Source organism: Benincasa hispida, chromosome 10, assembly GCF_009727055.1.
Source record: "Benincasa hispida cultivar B227 chromosome 10, ASM972705v1, whole genome shotgun sequence".
Lineage (NCBI taxonomy): Eukaryota > Viridiplantae > Streptophyta > Magnoliopsida > Cucurbitales > Cucurbitaceae > Benincasa > Benincasa hispida.
Window position 1 is genome coordinate 44,353,332 of NC_052358.1, and position 26,541 is coordinate 44,379,872.

The 26,541-nt window shown below is 37.1% G+C and overlaps 3 protein-coding genes across 5 annotated transcripts; 1 reads left to right on the forward strand and 2 right to left on the reverse strand.

The window, feature by feature from the left end:
- Positions 1-2,484: 2,484 nt before the first annotated feature.
- LOC120088810 lies at positions 2,485-5,811 on the reverse strand. The gene is made up of 7 exons (XM_039046249.1): positions 5,015-5,811; positions 4,849-4,935; positions 4,122-4,771; positions 3,724-4,044; positions 3,350-3,642; positions 3,179-3,274; positions 2,485-3,093 (listed from the first exon to the last, which is right to left on the reverse strand). The coding sequence occupies exons 1-3, from the start codon at positions 5,612-5,614 to the stop codon at positions 4,385-4,387; spliced, it is 1,074 nt and encodes a 357-aa protein (XP_038902177.1). The 5' UTR covers positions 5,615-5,811; the 3' UTR covers positions 2,485-3,093; positions 3,179-3,274; positions 3,350-3,642; positions 3,724-4,044; positions 4,122-4,384.
- Positions 5,812-8,287: 2,476 nt separating this feature from the next.
- On the reverse strand, positions 8,288-15,843 carry LOC120087801. Of its 3 annotated transcripts, none has more exons than XM_039044709.1 (10): positions 15,364-15,843; positions 14,309-14,406; positions 14,174-14,219; positions 11,242-11,324; positions 11,089-11,153; positions 10,068-10,129; positions 9,280-9,339; positions 9,074-9,106; positions 8,646-8,727; positions 8,288-8,568 (listed from the first exon to the last, which is right to left on the reverse strand). In XM_039044709.1, exons 1-9 carry the CDS (start codon positions 15,796-15,798, stop codon positions 8,674-8,676), a joined length of 936 nt encoding a protein of 311 aa, XP_038900637.1. In that variant the 5' UTR covers positions 15,799-15,843; the 3' UTR covers positions 8,288-8,568; positions 8,646-8,673. The 3 variants fall into 3 exon arrangements, 2 of the variants coding, with proteins under 2 accessions (XP_038900637.1, XP_038900636.1); XM_039044708.1 differs by having other exon boundaries at positions 8,646-8,711; positions 15,364-15,840; XR_005484685.1 differs by lacking the exon at positions 8,288-8,568 and having other exon boundaries at positions 8,663-8,711; positions 9,074-9,166.
- A 123-nt stretch (positions 15,844-15,966) lies between these two features.
- On the forward strand, positions 15,967-25,302 carry LOC120087800 (probable glucan 1,3-alpha-glucosidase). Its single transcript, XM_039044707.1, has 6 exons — positions 15,967-17,621; positions 18,954-19,227; positions 19,304-19,439; positions 20,890-21,100; positions 24,374-24,580; positions 24,765-25,302. The coding sequence occupies exons 1-6, from the start codon at positions 16,062-16,064 to the stop codon at positions 25,128-25,130; spliced, it is 2,754 nt and encodes a 917-aa protein (XP_038900635.1). The 5' UTR covers positions 15,967-16,061; the 3' UTR covers positions 25,131-25,302.
- Positions 25,303-26,541: the final 1,239 nt, after the last annotated feature.

Consider the following 26,541-nt stretch of genomic DNA (forward strand, 5'->3'; position numbering starts at 1 on the left):
CCTGAACTTATCTAAAAAGACTACATGTTTTCTTTCTAATGCATACAAGATTTTAAGTCTTAAACTCCTTTTGGACTCTCAAAGCCTTTTTAAATTTTTTTTTTTTCTCTTTTAACAATGAGGATTTAGCTCATCTCCAAATTTGGGGATGAGGGAAATCCGAGTGAAGACGCATCAAACGAGTACATCATAAGAAAGGGAACAAAATAAGAAAAAATATTAAAAGCAACTCCTCTGTCATTACTTCAAAAGAAAAACCTCAAAATGACATGAGTTAAAAAGTTGGAACAGGCACTTAGCCGTAGTTGGATGCTCGCATGACACTCGTAGGGGCAAGCCAAAACGAAGTTAAGTCTCCTAGACCAATGCGTCCCATAGAACTCCTCTATCTAGTCTGAAGAAATTATATCTTGAAACGCATGAATATTAGATATGAGTTTAGTTGTGAAGGGTTCTCACTCGTAGTTGGATGCTCGCATGACACCCGTGGGGATAAGCCAAAACGAAAGTGGGATACCTAGAACAACGCATGGGTAAGTGAAAATTCATAATTTTTTTCTTTTTATCTGGTATTTATCTTAAAAGGAGCATCTAACACATTGCTGGTTTAGAAAAAACAGGAATGTTTTGAGAAACGAAAGGAGTTGTTGATAAAAGACCTCCTACATCTAAAACTGAACATTAGTCCTTTTAGAAAAGAGTCAATCTGAGTTATATTTTCCAAACTCTTGTCTCAAGCTTATGACTAAATATGATGAGAGGAGAACTCTGCACATTTAAGACAAAGAAGATAATAAAGAATTATTTTGGAATGCTTGAGGACAAGCATTGTTCAAATTTGAGGGTGGTGATAACTTGTAGAAATACAAGTTATTTTTGCTCTTAAGTTGGAACAACTAAGGTTTTTAATGATAAATTCTACCCACTTTTAGTAGAAACACATGGAATTACTTAAACATTAGCAAACTCATGCAAAAGAAGTTTTATTACTAAATATTGTGGTGCTAATGCATTGTATTGCAGGATCTTTACACAAAGCTAACGCATAATCAAGAAGTGCCACAGGGAAAACTCTAACGCATGGGCCATGCGTCGGAAGGAATTCAATGCAGAGAAGATACATTGATCCAGGCTGATTGTGTCACATCACCACTTGCAGTATGGGCATCTGCAACAGGCGGCGTTTGAAAAGCTTCCGAGAGTCAGGCGGCTGACCAGGGCATGAACTTTAATGCTGCCCATTCACCAAATGGACATGACCAATGCCTGTAAATAGATGAAGTCCCTTCAGAGTTAGATAGTACATAGAAATTTATCAAGACTCTCACTCTCTGTAATCAGCGTAGTTGTAGTTTAAGCTATGCTGTGGTGCCAAGACGATCAGAAGGGTTGAGAACCACTACCACTGCAGGTCAGGGAGCAGAGGAAGCCAAGATTAAGAAAGACACTTCGTCCAACTCCTATACAAGTGATTGTACACAATAGAATTGAGCCAAAGAGATACAAGAGATTGTACTCTATAGCTTAACTCAGTTCCTTTCATCTTATTTATGACTTTCATTTCATTTGATTGAATATTGCTTTTGTAAAGACAATTTGCTTCTTTATAAATTCATATATTTGATCCATCACACTTGTCATTGTTTATTTCTTGTTTATGTTGAATGCATTTATACTTTATGCAAAATCTCATTTCAAACGCTTAAACCGACTTGATCAATTGGTGAAAGCATCCTTAGCTTAGATTATTTGAAAGAATAGATAAGCCAGCATCAAGTAGGACGCCTAGTACATATAGAGATAGACTTGCTGGTGTCTATTGAATTCTGTGTTAGACGCATGCATCCTAGAGATAGGTTTTGTATGTTATTCGCATTGAGAAGTGTTGAATAAAGTCTAACGCATAAAAAAAGATAAGCAAATCATCCCATCTCATCCACATCACACTCTGGTTTGTGTACACTCATCTTAAACCGACGTATATCACTTACATTAAAATCTATTTTTGCATGATCCATCACTCACTACTCAACTCTTTTGTATCTTCTTGTACAAGCACAACACTTTAGTGTAAATAACATATTTCTCTCATACATTTAGGAAAACCCCTACAATAGCTACAACACAAGGTCTGCGTCAGTTTAACTGAATCCCTGAGTTCGACCCTAGACTTACCAGGAACCTAAATTGGATTTATACTTGGGTCTAGTTTAGGAAAACTTGAACGTCAATAATAGTGGAGTGTTGTGCGTTCTGTTGCATATCTCTAACGGACCAACGCGTTACAATCACATAAACGCATCAAAGCATCAATGCATCTATACTTAGAACTTAATTTTTCAATTTATTTTATACAATACACTCCCAGCTCGAATCACGATAGCAACGAACAATTATACATAAAAAATGCATGTTCTGATATTGAAATTTGAACTTTGAACTTTCATAAAAAAATATATGTTCAATTATACAATGAATGTTTTTTCATACATAAAAAATAAATGAATGTTTTTACATACATAAAAAATACAATAAAAAATACATGTTCTATACATATAAAAAATATGGAGTGTTTGCCCATAGTTGATACGCTAACTGCATACTATATTTACTCATCTTCTCCTAAGTGATTACGGATGGATCAACACCAGTCACCAGGTGTTCCAGTAGTTTGATTGCAAAGATGCCACAATAAAGCAACCCGTGTTGTATGTTGACGTTCATAGGTCGTGAGATTTTCCAACGGGCTGTGGATAGGTCCGGTTTTGAACGATCCTCGTCACAGTAGTGAAGTAGGGATGGTATTGGGACCGTCAATGGCTCTAGCCAATTCACCAGCTTTGTCATTGGTGTGTATGACGGAAGTGAATCGAACACGAATATGTGGCCTCTGTTAATGTCCATTGCAAGGACCATCCAGTGGTCACTGATATTAATCGCCATATAAACGAAATCCACATCTGCCCATTTGATATCGAATTTACCGGTGACATAGTTTTTATACGTGTCTTCATCTTCCCATGCTAGGGCAGCCTCTAGAAGTGACTTATTCTTTATTCCTTTAAATACCCCGCCATGAGCATTAAGGTGACTCTGTCAAATAAAATGAGAAGTTAAGTAAAGAAGTAAAGACCAGGAAACTTAACGAAATGAGAAGAAATGAAATATCAAAATTTACCATTACACCAATTGGCAAGATGGTGAACTTGTGCATGCACATGTCAGGCCGGGTATAAAATTTATCTTTAATAAAATAAAATAAAGTATTTATGATCTGCACGAAAAATTAATATGTCAATAAAAGTACAAGATAGCCAACATGTAAAGACGTAAAAACTAGGATACTTACATCGCACTCGATCAACGAATTCGGGGTAATCAATTCCTTGAAGAATTGCTTGGCGAGTGGTTTAAAGGAGTTCTCTCGAACCTCATTGTCCGTATTGTCGTCCGAGATCCAGCCATCATTTCTGTAAGGATATTGTGTGGAACATCGTTTGCTACGTTATATGTGACGATCGATCTGGATAGTGACGTAGCTACACCTGGGAGAGGATGTTTAACCACACTTTTCTTCTTTACTTGGGCTAGGGGTGTATATTTATCAACAGGTTTTCTCTTACGACTAATTCTTTGAGATTCCTACATTAACAGATAACAAAACGTTATTCATCAAGATATATAAAAATATAAACAAAGATTACTGATCGATAAATTACTCACCAGTGGAACTCCTTTTGTGGTCGTAACAATCCAAGAAGTGTCAGCCTTTGGGATGCCAGACATGTCAGCCTCTGTATGTGGCATGGTGAGTAAGACAGACATGTCAGGCTCTATTTGTGGGGCGTCAGCCTGTATAGGTTTGACGTCAATTGGTGATGTCGTGGCAGTATCGGGCTGTACAGGGGGGGTGGGAGTAGGTGAAGTGGTGGTATCGGGCTGTAGAGGGGGGATGGGGATGGGAGTGTCAGAGGTAGTCGCAGTCGTATTGGGATCCTGAGATGGGATGGGTGACCTGGTCGTCACCTCATTCACCGTGGAAACCTTCAATTAGTAAAGTAAAATGATGAGTTCACGAACACGTAAAAACTAAACACATAAAGACATAAAATGATGCAAACCTTGCACATAGACTACAACAATGACAGAATGGCCGACAGTTGCCCTTTCATGTCAGTCATGTTTTCCTCTATACTGGATACACGACTATCTAAACCCGATATACGACCATCAAACCTTGATAATGAGCTGTCAATAGACCACAAGTATGAATAAATAGACTCGTTGGGATTGGCTCCCTCCCTGCGGCGGGCAGCACACTCAGGACACTCATCATCCACAAGTCGCTCTCTACCGGAGTCCGCAAGATAGACATCAAGTTGGTTCACTCATCATCCACAGGTCGCTCTCTACCGGAGTTCGCAAGATAGACATCAAGTTGGTTCAACTCGTCCTCCTCGCGTACGTCCCCCATCATATCATCACTAGGTGTGTATGTCCCTCCTTTCACCCTTCCATATTCAGCATCCTCGTGCTCAGAATGCTCAAGTTCATCCCCTCCCTCCACCCTGACAACTTCATCATTGTCATCTCCACGATGATCATCACCGTCACTTTCACTTTCAGGACTACCCCCCTCACTAGTTAACCTATTGCCACTTTCAGAACTATCATCATCCCCACCTAGCTCAAATATAGGTCGTCTGTCCACTAGGGTATCCCGAAACTCCCTTTCAGCATCTGACATGACAGTGCCCTTTTTAACCTTTATCTGCATTAACAACTCAGTAAACTGGTTAGTGTCAATTTAACAACCAGATAAACATATTATGTATAGAGTAAACGTACATTGTTAGACTCAAATATCTCTCTCTTGCTCCTTCGCTCCGCAATGTTCCCAGCTATCGATGAAGCTAGGATCTCGTATGTCCATACCTAAATAAAATTTAAAATATATTAAGAACAATAGTAATGTTAGATCAAACAACACGATTATTATGTTAATCAAATTTACATAGAACGCTTGTGAAAATCCACGTAAGGAGTACTTCACAACGTAGTTTTTATTTGCTTTGACCCTCGTCTTGTATAGACTGCTCTTATCATTTAACGCAATCTTTAGGGCATCCAATGTCCTCTCCCAAATAATGGTACCCCAATCAAGACTATTGTAGTACTTCAAGTTTTGAACGTCCTTGAAACGTTTGAGGTTGATTGCATCTTTTTGTTTGTTTTTTCCCATCATTGCAACCTCAGTATAGTAAACTAGGCTGATCTTCACAACATCATCATCATTTTCAAACTCTAAGTCCTTATATTTTTCTTCAAGTTGACGTAGGTGTGAAGTGTCCTTCGTTACTCGATTACCAAAATACTTGATAGCAAGTTCATATGAGGACTGCTGGTTCCGATCAACTCGTGTTGGGGATTGCCACAAACCAGTCATCAACAAAAAATCATCCTTCAAAAAAGTGACAACCTTCCCACAAACAGAGAATGACATTGAGTCTGATCTTGTCCTCTTCACTTCTCTAAGCAACATGTGATGGATAATTGGGCTGTTAACCACCATGTCAACGTCTACAAATCGCCAAAAAACTGTTTTCTTGAACATGTCTAACTACGTTGGCGTAAGCTTCTCTTTCACAATCTTGTTTGCATTAGCAATGTGAGCCAAGTTGGTTACTTGATCGAAAAATCGGTCGGCTTCGGCTATTCTGAAACGTGTAGCCATCTTAAATGACTCCTGCATGAAATAAAAATTCAATCAGTAAACTCCTTCAGAAAAAAAAATGTAAAACAACAACATTCTGTTTAAATCTCGCTAGATTCGCTCTCGCTAGACCCGCTCTCGCTAGACTCGCTCTCGCTGGTGCCGCTCTCGCTAGTGTCGCTCTCGCTAGTGTCACTCTCTTCGATATCGCTCTCTCTAGTATTGCTCTTTCCGGTATCGCTCTCTCTAGTATCGCTCTCTCCGGTGTCGCTCTCTCCGGTATCACTCTCTCCGATGTTGCTCTCTCCGATATCACTCTCTCCGGTGTCGCTCTGACTTATCTCGCTCACATTCTCTCTTTTTACTCGTCTTCAACCACATAACACATCGAAAACCAAAAAAACAAACAAAAAAACCATAGGTTCACTTATCTAGCTCACATTTCCTCTCTCCGGTGTCGCTTTATCGATTTCACTCTCACTTATCTCGCTCACAAACTCTTTCTACTAGTCTCAACCACACAACACATTGAAAACAAAAAAAAACCATATCAGTGTATTTCTAAACCTGTTACCCACAAAGCCCCATTACCAATCAGTGTAAGATATTTTCAGGCACATATTGAAAAATTTACCGATCATATTGGATTTGTCAATGACAGTAAAATCGTTTGCAAGCCGGAAATAGTTTTTTTTGTTTATGAGCGATACAAAGCCGTTAGCCTTGGAAAATTTGAATGAAGAATAGTTTTTAGTTTTGATGGGTTCTCAGTAAAAAGGTAAGAAGACGACGAAGCAAGGGCAATTTACGTAATTTGGTATGGTGATGATGTCAGCAGAGGGTCAATTGACATTATTTTTTAAAAATTGGTCATTTGACATTTTGGACCCAATTTTTGGGTCATTCGTACAAATTTCCCCAATTGCAAGCAATATCGATTTTGTAACCGAGATTACCATCTCTAATGTCAAACCTTGAAACACAGGTTTTGGTGACAGATCAACCATGAGGTTCATCGAATCGAGTATCACACTAATTGAAAAAGAAAAGAAATGGAAACAGAACAGGAGACACTGTTTTTTAATAAGAAAAATAGTATGCAAGAACATCATTGAAAACCGCCATTTTCAACATTTAAACGAGGATCCAGAAATGAAAATTGAAGGATATGAGACTAAAAGAAAAGAAAAAGAAAAACAGAGGAAGCAGAAAGTGGAAGAGGGGAGGCCTGCGGAAGAAGATTTTAAAAGGAAGAGACATCTGAAAGATGGGTGTGGAATCGAAAAACAGATCTAAAGGGAAAAATCAAAAGCAAACTTTAGATGTGAGAAAATAGAGCCAACTGTTTAGAGGTACTGAAAAGCTTTACAGATGGAATAAAAAGCAAAAAGGAAAAAAGTACAAAATTTTCATTGAGGTATTGTTGTAAATGTAAGAGAAGCTGCATGAAAGTGGTTTCTCGCCGTGAAAACCAATTCAACATCCTCCTCTTCTTTGGCATTCTTTTCTCCCACCGCCGCACCCAACTCCACGGCCCCAACACTTTGTTCTATCCAATCTATTCGAAATAATGTACACACCAACATACACAAATTACTACTATCTATCAATGAAACATACACAAATTACTACTATCTATCAATGATACACTGATAACTTTTCATTAGTGTCCAGTTAGTTTATTGTAATCCAACTATTTTTTTTTTAATGAATGAACTTTGATAACTTAGATATAGAATTTTTATCAGAATATATATTGAATAAATAATAAGAAAAAGGTAAATATAATTATGGGCTAGGGGAGAGTCTAACATTAAAATTCATACAAATATAATTTCTTCAAAACTCCATTCTAGTTGGTTTGTTATACATTAACATAGAAGTCTATCATTAATCAATACTATACACTGATAAACTATTATCACTATCTATCACTGGTAGTTCTTCTTTGTATACAACTTAGTAAGAAAATAAATCATGATTCTATCAATGTGTATCAGTGAAGTATGGAATTTTTCTAGTGTATATCCCACGATCCCAAGTAAAGCACGGTGGATTGTTTATCATCATCCATTACTATAGTTCATTAAGAAGAAGATGGATAAATAAACTTTTATTTTATAGTTAGTTTTATTGTATAAAGAAGATGTGATAAGGGTTTTATCACCGTCTATTAATTGAGGAAGAAAAAGAAAGAGGTTGATGCCATGTAGGAGAACAAAAATAAGAAGGAATAAATGAATTTGGCCTAAAATTTTGTGAAGATTCTGTGATGATGAAGAAGATCAAGAAGAGGAAAAACGAGGAGAGGAAGAAAACAGATCGAGTTGATGAAGTTCGGAGCCGATGGAGAAGACTATCCAGAAGATTCCGAAGAAGAAAGTGGCGATCAGTGTATTCACAAATTTCAAATGTAAAAAGGGGCAATTTGGAAATTTTTAAAAAATATAAACATGACTGCTGTGAAGTGTGTAAATACTTTATGACAATTTCCCTTTTTTTTCTATCCAAATTACAAAGTTGAAGGGCATTTTTTATAATTTAGAAGAAAAAATGCACCAAACAACATTTATCGAACAAAAAAGATATCCAAACCAGTTTTATCAGCTTTTACGTATTAAAAGAATGACAATGAAATGGCAGCCCTGAGCTTTGATTAGATAGAGCCCTCAACTGATGTGGTTTCCCCCAACAGCAAGAAACTCAAAAGAGGCAAAGTAATGCAAGGACAATAGGACATACACATCTAAACCCAATTTTATATATTACAAAATGCTACCTAGTGTTCTCCAAACTAAAGCTGTGCTGGGTTATTCTTTCCCTAAAACCGATTCAAGAAGAGCAGCCTCCTCCTCCTGCAGACATTATAAAAGAAGCCATTACATTAGAAACGTCTTAATTCATACTTCACTAAATCACACATTTCACATACCACCAGTGCATTAAATTCAGTCTCTTCGTCAATGGCACTGATAATTGCTGGATCCTCCAACAGCTCCTGTTTCCACAATATTCTGTAATCAGTTAAATGAATTGTCAACCGGTCCTTTACTCTTTTAATGCTCCCACTTTTACCTCAACCCTTCTGTGCATTCATTCACCAAATATGATCTCCAAATTTATAGCTATTCAATTATTATAAATCCGTTCATTTCTTAAACTAGAAATCATTGTTCTTCGATGATAATCAGCCAACCTCAAAGCTACTCTTTATCAGTCAGAATAACAGAAATCGTTGATAAAGATGTTTAAAACACACTGACCATATGCAGTAGTTTCTAGTTTGATTTTTAAAGAACTTCCAAACGACGGAATATGACTAGACAAGAAAGTGTTCATAAAACGTAAGAAATGACTTACATCATCGGCAATCGTTAGTTGGCCAAGCTTGTCCTGCATGAACAAATGGATAGATGCACTTGATTAATCATTGTCAATAGAAGCACCAGCCACCTAACAACATTTGATTTGGAAAAACGATACCCAGCACCATGCATTTAGCATCATAGTGTTTAAAGGGAGATCCTAATCAAAACATGGCAAAGTTCTAGCTAGTTCATAGGTACCTTGATAGCAACAAAAAGAAGTGGATCAGACGGCGTATAAATCATGTAATGTGCTCCATTCTGCACCCCACAAAAAGTATAGCAATCATGAGGCATTAAAATCATATATTTCAACAATCTGAAACAGAGAAGACCTGCTGAGGAACTTCAGCTATTGAGAAATAATGTTCACATCATAACATACACGTATGTCATTGTCCATAGAATGATTTAGTCTTGATTTTTGTATATCAAAAGGCATTATTGTAGAATAAACAATCAACTAGCAAGCAATATGAAGTTACTGCAGCTACATATGGATGCTCTATTCTTGGAATACATTTGTTTACCAGTACTTGAAAAAGAATTAAGAATTGGAACATTGTTATTTATTGCGAAGGTTACAAAATGCTTCCCATCCCAAGTATCACCTTCGGTACTTGTTTCTATATTTTTTGGAGGTGCTGCTCTTGAGAAAATTATAGCACAATACCAACCAGATCAAATGAAGACGACCATTGGAAGCCCAGGTTAAAATACAAAAAGAAGATGAAACTTTGAATGCCATGAATGAAAATAAGAACCCAACCCATTATTATAGAAAGAAAGAAGTTATTGTACATTACTCCCTGTTTTCTGAAATGTCATCATATTGATGTTTCAGTGACAATTTAAACAGATTCTAAAATCAACAAAGAACAAGAAAACATATACTACAAAAAAGAGTCTTAAAGCTTCCAAGTAGAAGAAAGGCATCCAAGAAAATTTCAAACCCATTATTATAATTAAATCCTTAAATTTGACATTACCATATGAAAGCAAGTGATCTCTACACCCTCATTAGGCAAGCCATCTACATCTTGTCCATCATCTGCAAAAGAATGTTACATACAAAACAGTCGGAAGCAATGAAATCTATTCAAGTATCAATATATTTATGTTTGTGGAAACGAGCAGATAATTCTAGTATTGTACATTGGTGTGTTTAAATAAAGACTTCAAAGAGAAGCTCAATATCGTGAAATGTTCTTTAGTTACTTTCAAGCTGAACTTTCCAAAAAAAGAAAAATCATTGTGTGAAAATATTTTGGATACAACCAATAAATGGTTAAAACCCAAGGAAACCACTCATTGACCTTTCTAACCCAGAAAGGACCATGTCTCACAGAATTGATCGAAGTACAATTCTCATTGATTGGATTATCTTTGGGATCCTTTAAACTAGATAAAACTATCTATATATAGGCCTTGTCAATGGAGTTAACTTTTTGATCAATGGCGGATTAAGAAGAGACCTTACCAGTTGGATCATAACTTCAAACTTTAAGGGAAAGTCCTTTAACATTTTCCAAAAGATAAGCCATCCTCTTTTTGAGATCCACATAGGCAAATGATGTCATCTCAAATAAGACTATGACTCTCATGATTTTTTTTTATGATTCACTGTGATGTCGTCCCATCCTTATTTAAAGGGGGAAGCTAACTAAATGATCGTTTTGAATCAATTCTAGTTAAAAGGGTGAAGATAAAACTTTTGAAATCATAGAATCATAATTGAAACACATCCTAGAGTTTCAAAGGCATAATTAAAACTAGCCACCAATGTCCATGTGAACCTCTAATTTTACAACTCACATAGTAGATTTCTATCTTCATTTTAACGAAAAGTTGACTGAAGATTGTTGTGAAGCAATTTAAAAATTTAAGGGTAAAAAATGAAATTTTCAAAAGTTGAAGAGTAAGTGAAACCAACCCTAAAGTTGAGGGCATTTTGTATAGCTTAACCTAAAAATGATCACTTTCAAAATTTTAGGAACCTAATATTACTACCTGTGCGGAAATCAAAGATGTCATCTTCTGAATAGCAAAATCCTCCCCTCGCTGTATAGCAAAATCTAACAGTACAAGAAATCATATGATGTATCAAGATAGTAGACCAATTGTTTTCATAAAGTTTAAATGACAGTATAAAATGTATCATACCCGCTGTGTACCAAATGCATGTGTATTTTGGCAAGAGCATAAGAAGCAGCAGGCAGAATAGCTTCAACTTCATCATCACTCACCTGAGACATAGAACATGGATACCATTTTTTTCTTGTTGTAAAGGAAACAGAACTTTCCCTGAATCTACGAAAAGTTGCAGAAGGTTTACAACTTGCATTCAGAATATAAACATCCCCCCAACAAAAATAAATAAATAAATATATATATGGATTACGGAATAATGAAAGAACACCCTAAACTACCCATCAAAACAATGAACTCCAAACAAGAACGAATAGAGACATCAAGAAGCTCTCAAATGATGGATGAGAAGAAATCTGTCACCACAAAGAGTATCCATCAAAAAGTCGCAAGTTCTGTTGAAAAAAAAAGTAACAAATTGACCCATAGACTACAGGCTCTCCTCAAAAAGACAACAACAATGTTGATCTTCCCATTAAGAAACAGCAAGTCTGCAATCAATTACTCTAAGGTCAGCCAAGCATAAGGAAAGGAAGATCCCACTTCAATCTTTAAAAATAAAAAAATAATTAAATAAAAAGAGAGTCAGAAAGATAGAAAAGAAATTTAAAAAAAAAAAATTAAACAGAAACAGGTAGAGTACATTTGGAGGTGAAAGCATTCTCTAAAATAATCTTACCCAAACAATACAAAAAATAGAAATACTTATCCTTTGAATGAGCCAAAAGAAATACATACCAGCCAGCGCTGGTTACTACTCTCAAAGCCAAGAATGAACCAAACTCACCCAGGCTTTTTCAAATAGTCTCCAAAGCATGCAGACTATTAAGGACATTGATTCTAATGCTAGGCAAGCATTGAAGTTTTTTAAAAACAAGTTTTTTCCCCATAATGTAATTGTTTGTGATACTTATCAACAATGAGAGATTGGCCAGGCTGCCCCATGATTTGGGCGGCAAGGTGAGTTAGGGGCAATGATTTTCAAGCTAAAACTTTATTTTTGTTTGTGATACTTCATCTAAAAGACAATGTAAGAGTAGTGATGAAATGTGCAATAGTTTATAAAACGAGGTTGAAGAACTAGTGCTGTTGCTTTTTCCTTTTTCTTTTTTATTTTTTAATGTTAGGATCTTTACTATTTTCATCTGCTCTCATCGACCAGTAGGTCAATCTATCGTTATAAATTCACTTATTTCAAATTATTAAGAAAACACATCCAAACCAACTCAACATTTTCCTAAATGATTTAATATCTTATGCAAAACAAAATTTTAAGCCAATCATGCATGTGCCTAAAAAAGAAAACATGATGCTTTTCACCCACCAATTTTATTATATTTCTCTCACACTTCCGTTCTTGTCCACCATTTTCTAAAAAATAGATGCTATACACGCTGATCTTAATCTGTGTAATCGGTTTCAATTCTACCAAAACCTGTTAATTTGTTTCAAAAGAACTTGTAAAATTGGAACTTTCAAGGAAAGCTGAATACTGGTGATGTTCTTCAAAGAAGAAGACCAAACTTTTTCTCCTTTCTAATTGGTTCGTGCTCTGCAGATCAAATAATGGGAACCAGCATCATCTCTTTTCTCACTGACCCTAGGTGCGCTCTTTGTGGACTAGACTTTTCAACAGTTTGAACCTTAGTTGATGCTGGCCCAAGCGAAGTGATGAAGCCCTCTATCGGTTGATTTTGGAACTACCTTTAGGGATAAAGGTTTGCTCTTCTTAAATTGTGGCTGGAGAGGAACTAGAGGGTATTCAAAGAGAAGCTGACTAGCAGGGATGGTTTATTGGATTCCATTAACCTCTTGGCCTCCATTTGGTAATCTGGTGTTTTCTTTCCTCTTATTTTTGTAATTATGATCTTGTACATATTATGGCTAACTGAGTTTTTTTTTTTTCGTAGCCCTATAGCCTTGGAAAATTTCTCATCACCCTTTCTTTTTTTGTATGATCTCTCCTTTTAAATGCATGGTTTGCTTCTTATTAAAAAAAAAAAAAACAACAACAACAAAACAAAACTTTTTTGATAATTCAGGACAAAATAGGAACCAATTACATTTGTTTAGGGGCATTTTACATAATTTGTTTGATCCTTTTCCTTTTTTTTCCACCCAAGACAATTTACAACACACCATCCTTCTCAAAAGCCCCATCGTTAGACCAATTCCTAGAAAACATTACTATCCCTCTAGAGATCTTGTGATGCTGAAAGTCCTTTTACATATATGAGTTGAATATACTTGAACACTCTAAATATTTAGAGACCTTGAAATGAAGCCCATTTCATTGATTCTTTAGCAAGCAAAGGCACTCTCTAGTTGAGGTTCAAACCCAATGAATTTTCTGTCCAAACATTCTTTAACTGTTTTTCTCTTGAATCAATCAAGGTGTAGCCTAAGGATAAACTTGATTACAAGGCTCATTGTCCATCCAACAATCATCCCGCAACATAATGGGAACTCCATTGCCCATACTGAACAAGTAAACCACAGTATGCAACTGTCAGCATTTAATGATATGAAGTTAGAAAGTCTGGCAACTTTAAATCACATTACTAAACCATTCTTTTTGAATGTCAATGTGTACCATAGTACTTTATACTCGAGAGGAAATTACAAAAGCAATTTGGAGGAGGTTAGAAATGTGATTTTAAGCTGTAATCTTCATAGATTCCTTGCTAAAAATGAGGGTTTGCACAAACTATTTTCTTAGGAAATATAGAAGAAAAAAAAAAACATAACAAAATTATTTAGAAAAAAGATGCTAAATGGGACAAACATATGAACAATACACACATGAAATTGTCCTTACACAGCACAACAGAAATGTGAAATATACCGGTTTCATGATGTGAATCAAATATTGTAAAACCATCCACACTTAAATTCATGAACAAACTAAAACTAGCGAGGAATTTAACCATATGAAAAGAAAGCGTACAGCTGACCATCCATCAACATTCTTGCTCTTTAATATTTGAACAGGCCTGCAGCAATTTTGAGGTAAATTATAAAAAAAGTCAAACTTTCAAAGCATCAGGCTATAGCATAATGACATGGTAGTAACAACACTCACGTGTCCACAGGGCAAAGCAGCATGCACTCATCCCCTTTTGAACTTCTAAAAATTCTTCGTATAACGCATTCCAGAGGCAAGTTATTTAAAGGATCAACCTGTAAAATTAAAAGATTTAAAGATGCAAAACCCAAAAGGGAAGAAAAAGGTAAGATTTTTATTGGTCACAAATGCAACAAAAATAATAATAATAAAAAGAAGGAAGAGGATTTAGTTATGATGTAATTTCCTTTCTTTGATAAGAACAAGCTTTCGTTAAACTATTGATTAGTTCTTCTGGGAGGGGGTTCTCTTATCCTGGGCCATTTTGGTTGTTCTTGTTTCTATTCTCTTAATATACCTCCAGGTTTCTTATAATAATAATAATAATAACAAGAACAACATCAACAATATGCCGCTAGAATACATAAAATAATCATAATAATAATACTTTTTGGGATAAGAATATATTCATAATAATAATAATAACACACTGCCTAAGGCTAGGGGAAGATGATTCCCCAATCGAGGTTGATCTAATAGTATAATTACAAGAAAAGAAACAGGGAAGAATACTACAACTGGAGATTAGATGCTGTATGAAATCACAGTGTTGTACTCTTTAGTCTTCATCAATTGTGACCATCTCTTCTATTTTTCTTTTTTTTCGAGAATCAATCGATATAATGAAAAAAAGCTAGAGCAATACACTGAATATATGAATAAACCAGTCATACACTTGTAGCATCGCAATACAATTGGTCAAAGAGTAACAAACCCAAATACATAAAAACAACCCATGAATAATGAGAAAACCGGCTGTAAAGAGGAAAGCGAAATGAATGTAAATAAGAAAAATTAATTCAATTTATCAACTGCATACTTTTAGTTAGATTAGTTTAGATTCAGTAACTGAGTGCCTAAAATTTACAGATGTATTCACTATCAATGTAAACTGTACTTCTCATTCATACAAGAAAATCAAAAGGCACAGGAGATTAGGTGAACAGGGGAGCACCAAAATGATACCAATTTTAAACAAAACCTCCAAGAGGGAACTGAGAAAGAAATCTTACCATGATAGCAATTCGCTTATTTGAAGCCATGAGGACCTTTCCATGGTCGTCTAGCACAAACCCAGCTGGCGGTTTGGGCAAGGTCGAAGGATGGTACGACAAATAACTGGAACTGGAACTGGCACTGGAACTCGAGGGTCCAGCCTCATCGACCGTAAAATCATCGACAACTTCGACGTCGGTAGGATTAAAAACCTTGGTATCTCCCTTACCCTTTTTCTTCCTTTTCTTAGACGAAGTGGAGACAGAGTGCTTAGGCAACGGTCCAGGCTGAGAATTGGAAGCTCGGCAAAGACATGGTGGGCGAGTGGGAAGCCTCAAATTAAGAAAATGGATGGAATTGGAAGGGCGGCGAGTGAGACTAAAATACGTTTGAGATAGCGAAGGAGCAGTAACAGAATCGGAGAAGGAAGGAATTGAGATGCACAACGCCATGCTTGCTCAAGTACTCGTTCGTCGCTCCTCTCCTTACATATCTCCTGATTTTTTTGGTTGAGCTATATTTACAAATTTAACCCCCAAATCCATAATTTCCAAATTTAGCCTCCAAGTTCATATTTTTTAAATGTAGCCCCCAAATTGGCAAATCTCCAATGGGATTCGTTTTACGAGATTTTTCACTGGTTCACCATTTCCATCTTCATTTCAACCTTCTCTCTGCAGAATCTACTATGATCACGGCCTGACCAAAAGCTAACATGAGAGTTCCCTACCTTCTCCTTCTAATCCTCTTAGCTCTGCACCTGACCTTCGTCCTCCCATGGAAGAAGGAAGAGTTCAGGAACTGTAACCAGACTCCCTTCTGCAAGCGAGCCCGCGCCTTTAAGCCCGGATCCTGTTCCCTTGTTGCTCACGACGTTTCTATTAACGATGGGGACCTCACTGCTAAGCTCCTCCCTAGGAATCAGGACCCAGATCATCCACCCAAGCCCTTGTTACTCGCTCTTTCTGTGTATCAAGACGGCATTTTGCGCCTCAGGGTCGACGAGGATCCTTCTCTAGGTCCATCCAAAAAGCGATTCCAGGTGCCCGATGTGATTCTCGACGAGTTTTTGAGCAAAAAACTTTGGTTGCAGCGAATTTCAACCGAGACAATTGGCTCCGATTTGAGCCCCTCTTCGATCGTCTACTTGTCCGATGGTTACGAGGCAGTTCTTCGGCAAGATCCGTTCGAGGTCTTCGTGCGAGAGAAGTCGGGTAAGCGTATCTTATCTTTAAACTCTCATGGTTTATTCGATTTCGAGCAATTGAGGGTTAAGGAAGAAGGCGAGGACTGGGAGGAGAAGTTCAGAGGACATACTGATACCAGGCCGTATGGTCCCCAATCCATTAGTTTCGACGTTTCGTTTTATGATGCTGATTTTGTTTATGGAATACCGGAGCGTGCAACTAGTCTCGCTCTGAAGCCCACCAGAGGACCCGACGTCGAGGAGTCGGAACCTTACAGGCTGTTCAATCTGGATGTTTTCGAGTACGTTCATGAATCTCCTTTTGGGATTTACGGGTCAATCCCCTTCATGATTTCGCATGGGAAATCGCGGGGAACTTCTGGGTTTTTTTGGTTGAATGCTGCTGAAATGCAAATTGATGTTCTTGGATCTGGCTGGGATGCTGAATCTGGGATTTCTCTTCCTTCATCTCAAAGTAGGATCGATACTCTTTGGATGAGTGAGGCGGGCATCGTGGATACGTTCTTTTTTGTCGGTCCAGGGCCTAAGGATGTTGTTCGCCAGTACACCAGTGTGACGGGGACTTCAGCAATGCCCCAGCTATTTGCAACAGCATATCATCAATGTAGGTGGAATTATAGGGATGAAGAGGATGTTGCGCATGTCGATTCTAAATTTGATGAACATGATATTCCCTACGATGTCTTGTGGCTTGATATCGAGCACACAGATGGAAAAAGGTATTTTACCTGGGACAGGGCGCTTTTTCCCAATCCGGAAGAGATGCAGAGGAAGTTGGCTGCCAAAGGAAGGCACATGGTTACCATAGTAGATCCACATATTAAGCGGGATGATTCTTTTCCATTGCATAAAGAAGCAAGCAAGAAGGGGTATTATGTCAAGGATGCTGCCGGAAATGATTATGATGGGTGGTGCTGGCCAGGTTCATCATCTTACCTGGACATGTTAAGTCCAGAGATTAGGTCATGGTGGGGAGAGAAGTTTTCTTTAGAAAACTATGTTGGTTCTACCCCTTCCTTATATATATGGAATGATATGAATGAGCCTTCTGTTTTCAATGGTCCAGAGGTATTTTACTGAATTGTCTACATTTATTCCTTTGTCTAACGTGTAATTGGGCGCAATTCTAGTGTCTTGCATGTCTGATTCCTGAAATGTACACAGGGTATGCATCACTGGCATGCCTTTATGTACTCACATCACATGCTGAGCTATAAAGGGCTTGGCTTAAGGATTTAGAGACTCTTATTTAATATTATTATTTTCTTCTAATAATATATAATCTATTCAAAACCAAAAGTAAATGAAAGAAAATGCAAGAGAAAGTGAGAAATTTTAGACGCATGAGGATTTGATATAGTTTAGTTTTAGTGTTTTATTCTTTTTACTGTGGGACGTGGGTAAACCTTGTAACCGAAGGTTTACTGTTTGTGGCTTTATCTCTGTTTTAGTTTATCCTGTGTTATTTTAGAGAGGTCGATTGGATAATAAAACATTTTCAGTGCTTCGGTTACATCATATTGGAATCAGAGCAGTGGAAGAAACTTGGCAGAAAGGTTGAAATGGATATTAACTTCTACAATATCAACAAGCCTAAATGCTTCTATTAAAGAGGGGCCAATTATTGATCCTATTCTAGTTGCAAATTAAGCAGTGGAAGAATGTAGGAAGGGGACTTTGAGGATAGGTGCTGAAAATTGATCTCTACAATATGGTTGATTGGGAATTCTTGCTAACAATATTAAAGAAGAAATGGTTAGGAAGGAAATGGGTCAACTGCATAAAGGGGTGCATATATGAATCAAAAAATTTAGTTTTGAGATGAGGAGTGACCTAGGGTGGTAGCCAGTAGTCCTTAATAGATTAATTGGTAGGTAGTAAGGTAGTTGTTTAGCTTTGATGATAGGGTAAGTAACCTTGCTATCCATATGGTGCTTTTAAAGCGCTGATTAGGGTTGTTCTTTTTTTTTTTCCCCAGCAGTTTATACATTTGCTTCCTTCATGAGTTGGGATCTCCGTTGGTAGGCTTCTAAATAGAAAGGTTTTTTTTTTTAATAAGTTGAAGGTTCGTTTTTTAACCCTTCAGCCTGGGTTTTCCTTTTGGTACTTTGCTGGAAAGAAGTATGAGGATTTTTTTTTTTTTCATGATATTGTTGAAACCTTAAGACAGTTTTGAGAATACTTTCTGGCCTAGCAATCTCTAGTCATCAGGCATTTTTCTCTTCAAGTTCATATTCGATGAGTTCTACTTTGTTGTAACTTGTTATTTGTCTTAGCTATTTATGGCTCATTTATCATATTGAATACTATATTGTTTTGTATTAAAAAAAATTAGTTCGGAACAAGTTGTGGTCTTCTGCTATAACATTATTTAATTTGTTGACTGATGTCTCTATGCAGGTTACAATGCCTCGAAATGCTCTACATCAAGGAGGTGTAGAACATCGGGAATTGCATAATGTCTATGGATACTACTTCCAAATGGCCACTGCAGAGGGGCTAGTTAAGCGGGGTGATGGAAAGGATAGACCTTTTGTGCTCTCACGAGCGCTTTTTGCTGGAACCCAAAGATATGGAGCAGTATGGACGGGAGATAACTCAGCTGATTGGGATCATCTCAGGGTTTCTGTTCCAATGGTTTTGACTCTTGGACTTACTGGATTGTCATTCTCTGGTAAGGATTCCCTCTGTTGGATGTTGAAACTATCAATCATGTTGCTTTGATAGTTATGGCTAAGTTGTTTGAACAGGTGCCGATGTTGGTGGTTTTTTCGGAAACCCTGAGACTGAGCTGTTAGTGCGTTGGTTTCAGCTGGGTGCCTTTTATCCCTTCTTTAGAGGCCATGCTCACCATGACACCAAAAGGAGAGAACCTTGGTTATTCGGGTAGGATATCATGTACCTTTTATTTTTCAAACTATGTTTCTTATTAGTAAAATAAAATTTAAAAAGAAAAAAAGAAGGAAAACAAACGTAATTAAGGGACCTATTGACAATATTCTTAACTGACCTCCATCTCATCAACCATCACAAAGCTTGTCTTCTTAAATGTTTTTAAGTGCATGTACCAGTTTGCAAAATTTTCAACTGTTTGCTGATTTCAAGTTTGGAGTAATCTACTCGATTTTGCTACTTTTGTTATTGATGAATCATCGAACTTCCACTGTTAAAAAAAAAAAAAAAAAGGAAGAATACAAGGGAATATAAAAAAAAAAAAAAAAGCGCACAAAAGGAGGTAAAATACAAGAAGGGACTCCAATCCATTAAAATTAGACTAACTAGTAATTACAAAAAAGTTCTGCCACCTAAGCCCACAGACATATTGTAGAGGATTCCACATTGGAAAAATCAAGGGACCTCAATATTTTAATAAGATAGATAGGCAAGTCCTCTCATAGCCAATTAGTTTTGAGGTGGAACCCCGTGTTATCTAATATGGTATTAGAGTCCATGAAGCCTAAATGAGCATTTGATTCAACAACAAAAATTGGGATCCAATCCTAGAATGGTGAACCCAAAGAGGCACCATCTTGAAGGGGTATGTTGGGTCCCACGTTGGAAAAATCAAGGGACTAAGATAGATGGATTCTCTCGTAGCCAATTGATTTTGAGATGGAACCTAATATTATCAAATAGACATAGAATATCGCTTAGAGATATCTCAATCCTTCTTTAAATTCTATCATTCCTCTCTCCTTAAAGCCTCCACAAGATTGCACCCCCTTGCTTGCAAGAAAAAATTTCCTTTCTTGCAAAAGGGAGGATGGTGAAGGAACTCTTTGACCATCTTTCTGTAGCCCCTATGCCTAGCTAAGTCAAGACCGAACTCTTCAAGGAACTGGTTCCAAATTGCATGAGCTAAATTGCAACTCTAGAGCATATCATCAAAGTCCTTAGTTTCCCCTACAAAGATGCAACGCCATGACTTCATCAATTTAAATATCCTCCTCAACGCCCTGTCCATGTCCCCATTGATTTTGCTACTTTTGTTAGAGAGCTGTTTTTTGTTTCATGGTTATGATCTACACAGTTGGCACCCAAGTTTTTACTTGAACATAGCAAGCTATGGTTGCGACATCAATACTAAACGTAGTGTTGGACTTATGTGGAAAGTAGAAAGTTTATGTTGTAAAATTGACTGCTGGATTTCAATTCATTGAACTTATGAGATATCAAATATGGAATCAACTATATCAGCTCTATTATCAATTTGGTAATTCAATAATCGCTCTTTCTAATTTTTAAAAAGAGGTATAAAACCAGAAGAAACCAAGTAGTGATAGGAATAATGGTTTTGTGATTGACAACATGTGTTATTTGTCTTGAATTGTTGCAGGGAACGAAATACAGAATTGATGAGAGATGCTATACGCGTTCGGTACATGTTGCTACCATATTTCTATACTCTATTCCGAGAAGCAAATACAAGTGGTATTCCTGTTGTGCGTCCATTGTGGTTGGAATTTCCATCCGATGAAGTTACGTTTAAAAATGATGAAGCTTTTATGGTAGGGAGCGCTCTTTTGGTGCAAGGAATATATACCAAGGTAATTTCTTTTTTTAAAAGAAAAAAAGCACGAAACAATACCAAGGTAATTCTTTTAACAACAAAATAGTGAGAAAAAGAATTACACGTTTGGCTTCTTAAAGCTTGAGATGAGGGCTCTTGAAACAGGACTTGAAACTTGTTTTACTTGAGTCCATTAATTTTAGGGGGGGAAAACTATATTTAAGCTTTAAGAGTTAGACAAATGGTTTAAATTGGTCCCTACACACTGTTCTTTTAGTGCTATGGATGATCTAGTGACTGAGCAAGTTAAGTGCTCAAGTGGTAGTTAATGTGGTCGTTTTTATGTGGTGTGCAAGTTCTATGATATATATACACTTCTCATGGATTCCTCTCTTACTTTCCAATCATGTCTCCTTCTCTCTCCATTTCTCTATCTCAGCCAACATCATTTCTGTTCTTGTTCCACAAAAAAAAACCCTAACTCACTCTGTCTCTTGCATTTGTTTCGTTTCCTTTGCCTCCTTTGGTTATGGCTAATATTCAGAAACGAGAGAGAGCTTGAAAACTCAGAGAGAGGAAAAAAAGCATTGAAAATTCATTTCACCTGAAATAAATTGTACCGACAGTCTGACTCACATACTTCTTACCTTCACGTTCTTTACTTGTGGTAATGCTTTGATTCAACATCTCATCTTAGAAGCAAGTGGGTCTATATACAAGCAGATATATGTGTGAGGGAGAGATGCTTGAGCTGGGCAACTACAGGAAGGAGAGAGAGGGAGAGAGGCAGACACTGGAGTTCAGGGGGTGGGGAGGTTGGCAGAGAGAGATGATGGTCGTGTGGAACTTCAGGGAGGGAAAAGCGAGATGTTGAAGCCTAGAAATTGCAGGAAGGAGAGAGAGATAGAATTTAGCACTAAAATCAGGAAATATTGGACTCTGAAATCATTTGGGTGATAAGGATTTGAGAGAAGACCTTTTTCTTTGAACAAAATTGGGCTGTGGGTATGGGGAGATGGAGCAGTCTGAAGGGGAGATGAACCGTCAATGAAAGTTATTATAAAAATATCAGTGCTATTTTCTATCTTGGAGGTTAGAGGACCATCTAAAGAGGATGATCAAATTTGTTGGGTGGCTGAAAAATGCGGGCTTTTTTATACTAAGTCTGCCTCTCAGATTCTCTATGGAAATAATAATCTTTTGCACCCTGGTATTACCCAAATTGTTGTGGGAGTGAAACAGCACCAAGAAAGTCAATTTTTTCCTATGATCCCTTGCTCACGGTAGTCTCAACAGCATGGATAGAATCCTAAGAAGATTTCCAAATCTTGCCCTCTCCCCCAACATGTGTCTGCTTTGTAACATAAATTCTGAAAGTAGTAACCATCTCTTCCTTCACGGTCTCTTTGATTATAAGAGTCAAGAGATGGGCCTTCATTTCAAATCTTTTTGACTTGGTTTAGTTCCCTCCAAAGGATATTATCGCTGGTCTTTTTGAGCTGCTGTCTGATTGGTGGTTTAAAGCAAAAGCTAGGATTTTGTGTTGCAATGCGAGCACATAGCCCTCTTTGATCTATGTGGAACAAAAGAAATAGGCGGGTGTGTTCTCAAATAAGTATTTTCCAACAATTATTTCCATGAAAATATACAGTTTACAGCCTCTACATGAAGTACTTTACATAATGTTTTTGTAATACACAGCTTTACCTGATTCACTTAGATTGGAGTGCTTTCTTTTTCACCCCCTCGACTTAGGCTTAAGGACCTCCCTAAGGCGAAAAATTGAAAGCGTATTAAGGGCATTCAAAAAAGTCAAGTGCACAAAAGGGAGTGCCCCTAAAGAAAGGGGCTCCAATTGTGCTAAATAGTACCCAATAGAATGGTTACAAATAAATTTTTGAATTTGAAGCTCAAAGAGGAATAGAAAGAGATACTCAAAGAGATGCATAAAATCTAACAAAGGACTAAATATCAATAGAATCCCTTTTCAAATCTCAAAATACTTTCTTTTTTTAAAAAACGAAAACAGTACTTTTCAATAATATAATGAAAAGAGGTTATTGCTCAAAATACAAGGAAACAAAATAGCAAGGAAAATACGAGAACATAAAAGAGAAAGAAAGATCAGTGCACTTGGATATCTCAACTAAATTGACACACCCATAGAACCCTCATCATATCCTTATACATGAGTTCCAAAGAGACTTAAGAATATGATTACACAAAAAATAAAAGCATTCCAGTTAAGACAAATCCTAAATTGAGTATTCCACAAAATTCCAAAGCTTATGCTACAACATTACCGAACAATTGAGAGATCCACCAAACAATATCCAAGTCAGAATATTGAAGAGACTTGGGCTTTTGGACTTCCAAAGAGCATGATATATCTCCTACTCGATAGGAACAAAGGCATTCAAATGCATAGACAATGACTTCACCAAATATCTCCTTGATACATCCAAAGACCAAAGTCTTGAATCTTAAATTTGATTAACTCTTACGCCTTCTACCATGCACAACAGGTCCTGAAATTCTAAAATCTCCTATTCTTTTATATTCCTTCAGAAAATCATATACCAAGACCAATTAGCTGCATCCCAGTGATGATTAACACTTCCATTTGGGAAGGAAGCAATATGAAGAAATCTTGGGAATCACATCTTAAAAGAACACTCTGATTGCCATGAATTAAACCGACTCAAAACACTTTTATTTCTCTCTCCAAAGATCCCACATAATAGTGTGCCCCCAATAAGCCTTCTCACAAAAAGACAGATGAAAGAGGAACTCTCTTATCAAATCATTAGTGTTCTTATGACAAGATAGCATCAAAATTGTCTTGCAATGATGAAATTTGTGTTAATAGTGATCAGGGTTGATCACAACCATCCGATCTTTCTGACGAAGTTTAATGACAAGATAGCAAGAACCCAAACATCTAAAAGAAAGAATTCTAAACAAATCACGAGAACCCATATCTCCAAAGAATGTTATCCAAGTCTTCCTCTGCCTTTTGATAGAGAATACAACAAAATGAGCCAACTAATGAGGGCAACTTCCTCATCTGTGATGGAGCGTTGATTTTAGGAACTAATCCTAATTATTTTCTTAACTTCACAAGTTAAGATGTCACATCGTCAAATTCAGGAGTTAGAGTGAAATTTTTTAGATTTTAGTCTTTCTTTAGCATTTTATAAACTATAATATCCCCTTATCCTTAGCTTTATCTAGTTTTTATTTTATTCTATGTTTTATTTTCATTGATTGTTGATGTTATTCAATGTTATGGCGTTGGTTACTCTTGTAGGAAGCTAAAAAAGCGTCGGTGTATTTGCCTGGGAAACAGTCTTGGTATGATTTTAGAACTGGAGCTACATATAGGGGTGGTATCACCCACCAGCTAGAGGTTTCTGAAGAAAGCATCCCTGCTTTCCAAAAAGCTGGAACAATAATACCCAGAAAGGACCGATTTCGGCGGAGCTCTACACAGATGGTGAATGACCCCTACACTCTGGTATGTATTTGCTACCTTACCTATACAGATGGTGTATTTCCGTCATGTTGTAGGTATGTTTAACCAGCTAGTGGTTTAGGTGGAAGAAGTATATTGCGCGTGTTCACAAATTTTTCTTTTTCACTCTTTGAATGTGGGCTAGATATCAAGTTCGGTGGTTTAACATTTTTTTAATCTTTTATAGGTGGTAGCACTTAATAGTTCACAAGCAGCTGAAGGCGAACTTTATATTGATGATGGTAAAAGCTTCGAATTTAAGCAAGGGGCTTTCATTCATCGCCGATTTGTGTTCTCAGGGGGCAAACTTACATCATTGAACGTGGGACCTATAGCTTCTAGTAGCACCAAGTTCTCTTCCAACTGTGTTATTGAGAGGATTATACTGCTAGGACACTCCAGATCAAAATCTGCTCTAGTTGAACCAGAAAATAGAAAGGTAGATATCGAGCTTGGTCCACTTCACTTCCAAACAGCCCGACACATATCAGTCCTTACAATTCGGAAGCCCAACTTGTTGATTACAGATGATTGGACAGTAAAAATTTTGTAAGAATTCATAACTTTCATTATATGGTAGAAAGGAAAAAGATACGATAAGAAAAGAATGATGCAGTCTTTATGGCACATCCTGGGATTGAAATTGTTGTTCTCAATACGTGAACTAACGACATTTGATAAAGCAGACGTTAGAAGTTCTTGCTAAAATGCGTTGTTTCTTACCATTCTATATGAGCTAACACGTTTGAGAAAGCAGACATTAAAAGCTCCTGCTGATGTGCGTTGTTTCTTACCAATCCATGATTGATTGTCTCAACTTTAGCTTTGATTTTCTCCCCAATGGTCTGGGCTATATGAGTATTAACTATTTGAAAAAGTACACTAATGAAACATGTGGCGCCATGGTAAAAAATCGATAGGGAAAAGAAAAAAAAACCGGAAGGTATAGAAACAACAGGCACCCAACTTCACTGAATTTCTGTTTTCTTAGGAATCTTTGAATGGCATATTAGGTGATATTGGAGTTGGCATCTTGTGGCTGCTGATAGAAAACAGGAGCAAAACAGAGGGACACAAAGGATTCCCGAAAAGGAAGCTCTAGCGTATTTGGCACTCAGGTATACTTCTTCTATCTATAAGTGCCAGTGTCAGGAATCTAGTTATTGATGATGTGACGTGGAGTCTGGAAAAAGGATTTATGAGTTCCAACTCGGAAATGATTCTGATTCCTTCTGAAGTTGGGAAATAAGATGTTTGAAATTAGAATGTAATGAGTAATGTAGTGTTGGGGTGAAGGGCTTATTGGGCTTGGGGCTGATGAGTGGGATTGTTGAGTTGGGCTTCACTTTATGGTCCAAATAGGTGAGGTGACGTCCCATTGGTTTTGAAACCCAGACCACAATTATTACATTAAAGATCTAATGAGTCAAGAGTCAAGATTGAGGGCTGTAAGAAGGTTCCCGGAAAGCAGCAAAACATGTTCATTTTACCTGGATGTGTGGTTTTCTTTTTCCAACTTTGATAGCGACCCTTTTAGGTTATATGCATGAACCCACCCAGTTGCCAGTTGCCAGTTGCCACAACCATTTATTTTTCCATTTCATTAAACGGCTGCGGATTGGGAAGGAATATCTCCATGCCGTCACCTTCAACTCAACGCCCCCAAGAAAAGAAAAGCTACACTAAACAAAAACGACCATCTTTTTCCACTTCAGATGTTTTATTTTCCTTTTTGTTGGGCGCTGTATTTGATTTATTAGCACATATAATCTCCCTTTTCTAAATTAGAATTAAAATCTTTAAGAAGATGATTGTGTCTTTGACTAGAGAGAGAATTTTGATGTGTAAATTCAATTTCCCTTATCCAGAATAGAACAACATTAGATGGAAACCCCTCTTCAACCTTTACATCCCAATCACCAAATCTCCTAAACCAACCCTCTCCCACGTGCGCAACAATCCTT